This window comes from Chaetura pelagica, unplaced genomic scaffold (assembly GCF_000747805.2).
Source record: "Chaetura pelagica isolate M959 unplaced genomic scaffold, ChaPel_1.0 scaffold302, whole genome shotgun sequence".
Taxonomy (NCBI): domain Eukaryota; kingdom Metazoa; phylum Chordata; class Aves; order Apodiformes; family Apodidae; genus Chaetura; species Chaetura pelagica.
Genome location: NW_009952561.1, coordinates 1761401 through 1769390, shown reverse-complemented (window position 1 = coordinate 1769390; position 7990 = coordinate 1761401). Strand labels below are relative to the sequence as shown.

The window sequence follows — 7990 nt, the reverse complement described above, 5'->3', positions numbered from 1 at the left end:
GGGAAAATTGTAAAGTATTTGTGTTTTACTGAATAATGTACTTGCAGAGCTGAAAGGGAAAAGGATATCGCCCATCGTGAGATTTCAGCTTCCTTGCAATGAGCTGAGATCATATTTGTGTGTGTTGGTGTGTGACACTTCTACTCAGATGATGGAGAAGCAATGGTCTCGGTCAGGCTATGAGAGGAAGGTGACAAAAGGAAAAGTTTCATCTTCTAGAAGCTGGAAATGGCCTGAGAGCCCACATACTGCTCCTAAGGGATTTATGCTGCAGACATGAGAGGCACAGGCTCTTGAAGGCTCCCCTGGTTGTCAAGGCAGCTCATCTCAGCGCAGTTCACCAGCTTCTGTGCCGTGGGAGACTTGTGACTGACACACATGCACATCAAGCCACCAGTCCTCCCCCTGGGCCTGTAAACACCATATGGAAGCATATGACACCAGAAGTGTTTCATTTAATACTGCCCCTGCCAGGGGCTCCACTGTAACAGTAACAAGGCATCTTTGCCAAGAGCTGCCCAGGGCCTAAAGACTCTAGGCAGTAATAGTGTCTCTGGGAAAGAACAGCCAGAGGATGAAGGAACAAGTCCAAGCAGCTCTGGAGTAGTCAAAGTCCAAAGATTCAGAGCTGCTTCAGACAAGCCCTGGCTGGTGCTGGAGGCACAGGGCTCTGGCCCAGTAACAGTGCTGGAGGCACAGGGCTCAGGAGCGGCTTCGGTCTTCATGGTTTCCTACAATCATTTTGCTGTAGAGTTTCTGTTGCTCCTCCTTGAATGTGTCTTTCACCTTCTCCCTCTTCAGTCCTCCATCCCTGGGGAAAGATTTTTTTTTCAGCTTGGGCTGCTAAGAGCAGGACAGGGCTCCTGCAACAGCCAGACAGTGACACTGCCAGGGCACACTGAAGACCAACTGTCCTCAGGGGAGTTACTTTCACACCCTGCTCTGCCAGGAGCTGCATCCATGGCCCCAGACAGTGCTCAACATGGCAGCTCTGCAGAGTGAAAGCTGCTCTGATGCCACTACAGCAAGTTGCCCTGCAAAGTCCCCCAGCTCCTCAGGCTCTGAAGATCTTAGTGCCTGAAAAGGGCAGAAGAGAAAAGCCTGCCTGGACTCACCAGAGCAGATCCACAAGGCCCCCCTGCCTGGCAATGGCTGACTTCACACGGTTGGCAAACTGGACAGCATCCTCTTCAGGCTGTGGTGGCAAAAAAACCTGTTCAGCAGAGCAAAGGACCAAAAAGGCAGCAGGGCAGATGCACCAGGTTCACCTTCCTTACCTGCCTGGTCATTGGGGGCAAATACCAGACGCTGCAGACGATGGCCCAGCTGGTCATCATCCTCAGGAGGTAGGTCACCATGCCATACTTGCTGCTGTTCCAAAAGGCATCTCCAAACTGTGGGTCATACTGCAGAGGCAGAAGAGCTCATGAAAGTCAGGCAGTGGTTGCACCCTCCCTGAGGCTCCAAGGTCCACCCGGGCTCAGCTATAGGCCAGACCCCACAGAGCACTGCACAGAGCTACCTCAACTTCCCTCAGACCAGGCTGCTGACCCAGCAGTGCCCCGACTGGAGACAGCTCCACGCACAGGGCTACCTGTGCTGTGAGAATGTTTGCCTTCTCATACCTTGATAGCTACAGGGTAAACTGTGGCTCCAATTTCAAAGCTCCCCTTTTTGAACATCATCACAGACGTGTTGTTGATGCAGGTTCCTGTAAGAGGTAAGCACTCTTCTCAATTTCACCTTGCAAGTCATTTCCCAAGTGTCAGCTATACACCTAAGGGCTGGGCCAAGAGCACCCAGTACCTGCCCCCTAACACACTCCAACCCCTGCTCTGTGTGAACAGGGTGTCACCAGGACATCACCAGGACTGCCACAGTCTGGGTTCAGTCAGCTCTAAAGATGCAATGTCCCCTTTGTCTCAGTGGAGGGTTACAAGGCCCTTGGCTGCATAAGGGAAGGAAAGCAATGCAGTGCTGTCCCAGTGTGCCCTCTCCACCAGGTCTGGCCAGGCTCCACAACTCACCTTCTGGAAAGATAAGAATAGGCAGTTTGCTCTTGTCCTGGACGTGCTCTGTGAGCCTGCACAGAAGAGTGTCACCAGTTAGTTAGCACAGAAGCCACCCCTAGCAAACCATGCAGCAAACAGTCCTTATCCTGCAGTCACTGGGCACCATCTGGGTGCCAGCAACACTGGCACAGTCACAACACCCACAAGGCATGGCAGTGTCCTCACCCAAGGGATGTGGGCAGCCCCTCCACCTTTCCCAGCCTCCAGACCTCCCCCTGACAGCAACTGTCACACCTTTTGGCGACAAGGTGACGATCTTTGACCTCAGAGCGTTCAAACCAGACGTGGGGACAAGCCTTCACCATGGCTCTCTGTATCACACCCATGAGCCCTCCGTGGATCTGACCCACCTAAACAGAGCAAGAAGTTACAACAAGTTACAAGACTGGGCGACATATGAAGCTCCTAGCTTCACAGCCAAGTTGAGGTCCATCTTTCTACCCTTCTGTCCCAGAGAGGTTGCGAGGAAAAGTCCCAGCTCTGACTGGGCAGACAGATGTGCCAAGCCCCAAGTGCACAGCTGGAGAAGTGCTTTGCTCTGCCATGGACAGCAAACCCCAGAGCTCTACTTGCAGAGCAGTGCCCAGAGACCTGTACTGCTCTGGGTCCCAGGACAAGCTTGCTGGAAAACTATGCACAAAAGGGTCTGAGTGCCCTGCAACATCACGTAGGGAAAAGCACTTCTGGATGATCAAAAGCCTCTTGTTGCCTACCCCGTGTCTCAGGCAAGATGCTGGCTGCTCCCACCACACACATGCCAGGCCCTGGCATACCCCAGTTGGGGCTGGGGTGCAGACCTTACCATAGCATAGTAGCCATCGCTGGCCAGGATGATCACATCAATGGGAGATGTGTGGTTGGCCACGCAGATGCCTCCATTTCGGGGTCTGTTTTCTCTAAATGCAGAACAAAGGTAGGGATGAGGACAGAGGAATGAGGCCTGCAAGAGGTGGGTGTGGAGGGGCTGGTGGGGGGGACCCTGGGGCAGACCTGCCTCCTTACCGGTCGTGGTAGGTGATGATGGCTGTGAGGGCACGCACGCAGATCCGGTAACACATCAGGTGGACGTGCTTGCTCAGGAACTCCTTACACCTGCAGCCCAGGAGAGACCATCTCCCCTCAGCCCAGCTGCCCCAGCCCATGGGCTCCAGCTGAGACTTGGAATACGTCTCATCCTGGGTTTGGCTGTCAGCTTGTGACCACTGATGCTTAACTCTTGAGACTCAAACTTTGCCCTTTGCTCTTTCCTGTTCTTATTCCTTCCAGAGCCCAGGGCTTAGTGCCTGCACCTTGGCCCTTTGCTCACAGTTACAGGGCGTCTGTTCCCAAAAGGCTGCAGATGCCAGGAGCAACTGCCTCATCTGCAGCAGGCAGAAGTGACTGCTTTGCAGGAAAACTTCAGGATTAACAGGTCTCAACCTGCACAGGGGTCTCCCCATCCCCTCTTCCCTCAGAGGTAAACTCACCTTCCATTTGGCAAATATCCCACCACTGTAGTTCCAGTCACCAACAAGCTGATGCCAGTAAAGGCCAGGGCTATCCTGCAGAAAGAGGGAAGCTACATACTAGCCAAGCCACACCACAGCCCCACTCATCAGGTAGCCCATCTCTCCTGATGATGTTGAACAGGGTCCATGGGGCCTGGGGTGGGAAAAGGCCACGGGCAGCAGCACTCACCGGAGGGGCAGGAGGAAGCAGTACCGGATGAGAACCCCCAGGCCCCAAAGCACTGTAAGGCGCAGGCTGATGTACTGGAAGTTGTAGTTGGTCCTGCTGAGCAGGTTCCAGGACTCCAGCTCCTCAGCTGAGAACCTCTTGGTCACTTCATCGTCCATGATGGTCTCGATGCCTTTGCGGCAGAAATAGAAGATATCTGACAGCTCAAACTCAGGGGTGTCCAGGGCCTTGCCACTGCCACTCCGGCGGATCTCCTTGATCTCCTCTTCCAGTGATGTTGGCTCCTTTGCAATGATACCTGCAATGTGCAGCAGGCAGCTCTGAGCAAGGCTCAAGGACAGCTGAGAACCAGGGCCCTCACTCACCCAACCTCCACAGGGCCTCCTTCCTTTCTGCAGTCCAGACAGGCACAAAACAGACCTCACAAATACCTAGAAATGAAGAACTCCCTGGGTGCTTCCCTCCCCTTCCTCACGGAATGGACCTCTCTACAGCTCCTCCAATCCATCCACATGGAAAAGGTTTCCCAGCACACCTCAGCTGCTCGTTACACTAACACCATGTCCCATGTAGAACTTGGAACTTTGTATGTACCCATGCAGGGCAGAACCTTACCATTGACATAGGGCTTGTACAAGGGGTGGTTCTTCTCCTTGGCACCACGCTCTATTCTCAGTGTTGCCCACTGCAAAAGACACAACAAGCAAGATTTGTGGGGCTGGTATCTCCACTTTGTACGGTCCCCTGTTCTACTGTTGACTTCCAGGGAAGACCATGGTTAAGGGGAGGAGATGGGCTAAAGCAGGAGGCTTCAGAACTGAGAGTGAGTGATGAACATGTAGGAGCAGAGACTGGCCTGGGAGGAACATTCTTACAGCAGAGATCTGTCTGCACTGCGACAAGGAGACTGGTGGGGAGGTGACCAGCACTGGCACAGGACAGTCACAACACCCAGACCTCTGTGTGCCAGGCTGCACAGCACCTAGCAGCCTCCTTTGCCTGCAGAAGGAACTGCACGATTGCAGAAGATCGTCTAGACACTGCCACCCCAGGAGAAGTCAGGAGAGGAGCTCCCAAATAACAGTCCTAAAAAGTACAATTCTGAATGACCAAACCTAGTGAGTGAATTTTTTACCAAATCTGTGAGCAGTTCTGTCAGAGAAATCCTCTTGCCCACCACAAAAATTCTTTTATAGAAGCTGAAACAGACTTTGGAATCTTTTCAGAAAAACAGTTTCAAAATTAAACATCAAAACAGATGTCAAGATTAAATGTTTCTGAATTGAAGAAAGGAAAAAAAATGAAGACAAGATGCAAAGCTCAATTTCAGGTAAACCAACCTTACTACCATTTTTTTCTCCCAGTTGTCACTAAATTGGGTCTTCAGACACCTACATTAAAGAAGCACCTCACAAAGCCAAGGTCTGTCCATTCACACCTGAGGTTTTTGGGAAGACTCAAGAGTTCAAAGAGCTCCAAGGCTGCCTTCCTGAGCCAGCCAGTACAGAGACGCCCCTGAGCAAGACCAGCCCTATTCAAACCGCAATGGCTGTACCACAAACCCTCCATCAGCTTGAACTCCACACTTAAGAGCCTAAAATCTCTGTATCAAGCACAGGGCAACCCTCTTCCTTTTGCCTGAGCTGCCACGGTCTGGTGGTGCAGGTTTTATCTGCTAGGAGACTGGCAAAAATTCTTTTTGCTTCAAGGAGAGGTGCTGGCTGTGAGACAGCCCATAAAATTAGTCTGCCTAAGGCAGGCAAGGGAACAGCATGATCCCAAGTTGGAAAATTCCACTTGGCCTTCCTGTGCCAAGGGCTGCTGGTCGTCCTCAGAGGTGGCTGGTCCAGCCATGGCTGCTGGGCTCAGCAGATAAGCAGGCAGCACACGGGGACAGGGGGAGTTGAGAGCTCTGGGTTCTGGCCACAGATCACAGGGGCTCACAGCACCCAGAGTCCTGCCTCACCTCCTGCCTCTGCTTCACCCAGACTGTGCTGGGAGGAGCAAGAGCTGTGGCTGCAGCCTTGTCCCTCCCCATCACATCCCACATCCCTTCTGGCTTCCTGCCACATGGAACCTGGCAGCACCACCTGCGAAGGACATGAACCCCCCCCCAGCATGCTCCTCCTCACCAAACATTTGGAGATCCCACCAAGCCAATACCTGAATGCAGGCTGCACCATCCTGCCGCTGCACTGGAAAACTTACTGGATTAATTACAGGGAAAAAAACAGTCCATGGACACAGGTCTAGTAAACTGCATTTGGCTAAGATGACCCACACAAGTCATCTGGCACCAGCACATCACCAACAAACCAGCCTCTCACCCCAACCACTCTGCTCAGTGGAAAAAGACCCTCTTCCTGACGTGACCATGCTTGACAAGACCCTTGTGAACACACAGAAAATTAAAAACATGTGACTTACCTGAAAAATCTTTAATAGTGTTTTCATGTAAACTTTGCGAATGCCAAAGGAGACTCCAAAAATTGCTGGCACAATGATGAAAACCAGAAGCAGAGTGAAGAGAACAGTTATGGAAATCCCCAAGAGATTAACAACCAGGCTGTCAAAGGGAAGCAGGAGGAACATGGTGAAGGGCCCAGGCAAGGCTGGTGCCCTGCAGGCAGGGAGAGGGGCTGCCTGTGGAAATGAACCAGTCCTCCTGTTATTTAGCAACAGTCTCACACATGCAGCGAGTCCGCAGCCTGCTCACAGACCCCATTCCAAAGTTCACATCCTCTCTGGGCTCCACGAGAGGGAACGAAACAGGATCTGGGAGAGCAACTGGGAAAACAAGCAAACAGTCTGCAAGGAGCCCAGGTGAGTTCAGACCGTGTGGGCTGAAGAGCTCAGAGATGGAAGAGGCACACAGGTTCCTCCATGGGTGTGCAGCTGGCACTGGAGTGAAACACCTGCATGAGTGGGAATCCTCCCTCGGAGCCGCTGAGCGAGTCCTGCTGCGGGGCAGCGCGTGGAGAAGCTGGCAGCAGAATCCCCTTCTGGCTGCAGAGAGCATGCAGAGCCTCTTCACGGGGACAAGGTGGAGTCCATCCCTGAGCCTGCATTGGAGGATATCGAGGGAGTTGGCACTGGTGGGAGCCTACCCAACATAGAGCTATTATTGTTCTTTCCGTGAGGGCACGGGCACTAGCGCAGATCCTTGCATGACGCCTGGAACAAGTTTAACTCCAGAGGCCCCTGGCATCCACTCACGTGGAAGGGTGGTTACAGGCACGAATGAAGCCCATGTCCCTGGAAAGCTCTTCAAACAGTGAGTTGGTTTCTTGGCAGACGAGGCACTCACATGCCACCAGCACTAGTGGAGGAAAGAGAAACCAGAGTCAGGCAAGTCACGCCGCTCAGAGAGACGTCAACCTGGAGAGGGTGGCAGGAAGCCAGGGACAGTGGACTCTGAAACCTGGAAGACAGTGCTTGGTCTGAGGTCACAGCACTCAGAGCAGCTCCTGAGACACAGCAGACCCAGACTGGCACCGCTTGGAACTGTCACACACTTAGGAATCACCCTCTGTTGCCACTCATCCTGTCTGCCACTACCATCCACACCTTAGGGTGAGCAGACCCATCCAGAACCACGCCTAGAGCACAAGACGCTGCAATCAGGCCCAAGTACCGGAAAGGCGGCAACAGAGTGACAGAAAACCCTTCCTCGTGACAAAGATCTTATCGCTCATCTCATTTCAGAGGCATCCCACAGCACTGAGCTAGCCAGGAACCCGGATTCCTGGGAGGGAATCACTTCCTCTGCTCCTGCACACACACCTCAGCCCTGGTTACAGCTGCACTAACAGCTGGGACAGGAAGCCCAAGGGAAGAATTACTGCTGATGACTGGCCCGAACGGCACTCCTTGGGTCACAGGAACAGGCAAAGGTCACAGCCCCAGCAGGTCCTGCCCGGAGGGGCCAGGATGCCCTCTGCAGCACGGGACACATGAGGCCAACTGGGGCTGGTAGAAAGAGCAGAGTCTGCTGAGGGGAGACTTCCCTGTGGAGCGTCAACCAGAGATTGGGATTTTAAAGGTCTCAGACAGGCCCACAGGAGCAGAGAGGAAACTGGGAAGATCCTTGTGCTCCCTGTGTGTGTGTTGCAGCTGCTGGCTCAGCACTGCTGTGCCAGTGATGCTCAGTGTTGAGTGCTTCACGGGACCACGCACACCTGCACCGACCGTGTCCTGCGGGGCGGCTCCACGGCCTCGAGCTGCCACCCAGCAGGGCCAGG

At 53.4% G+C, this 7990-nt stretch overlaps 1 protein-coding gene across 1 annotated transcript; it reads right to left on the bottom strand.

The window, feature by feature from the left end:
• Window positions 1-436: 436 nt before the first annotated feature.
• AGPAT6 (1-acylglycerol-3-phosphate O-acyltransferase 6) lies at window positions 437-6610 on the bottom strand. The gene is made up of 12 exons (XM_009993230.1): window positions 6177-6610; window positions 4365-4434; window positions 3750-4047; window positions 3539-3613; window positions 3075-3164; window positions 2875-2968; window positions 2307-2422; window positions 2028-2083; window positions 1626-1711; window positions 1278-1406; window positions 1116-1195; window positions 437-811 (listed from the first exon to the last, which is right to left on the bottom strand). The coding sequence occupies exons 1-12, from the start codon at window positions 6339-6341 to the stop codon at window positions 703-705; spliced, it is 1368 nt and encodes a 455-aa protein (XP_009991532.1). The 5' UTR covers window positions 6342-6610; the 3' UTR covers window positions 437-702.
• Window positions 6611-7990: the final 1380 nt, after the last annotated feature.

Excerpts from the sequence above, each read along its gene's own strand:
- AGPAT6 (XM_009993230.1), bottom strand. The coding sequence starts at position 6,341 with ATGTTCCTCCTGCTTCCCTTTGACAGCCTGGTTGTTAATCTCTTGGGG. Across the intron at positions 2,969-3,074 it reads ATCATCACCTACCACGACCG|AGAAAACAGACCCCGAAATG; the intron begins GTAAGGAGGCAG and ends TTCTGCATTTAG. Across the intron at positions 2,423-2,874 it reads GCGATGGCTACTATGCTATG|GTGGGTCAGATCCACGGAGG; the intron begins GTAAGGTCTGCA and ends TGCTCTGTTTAG.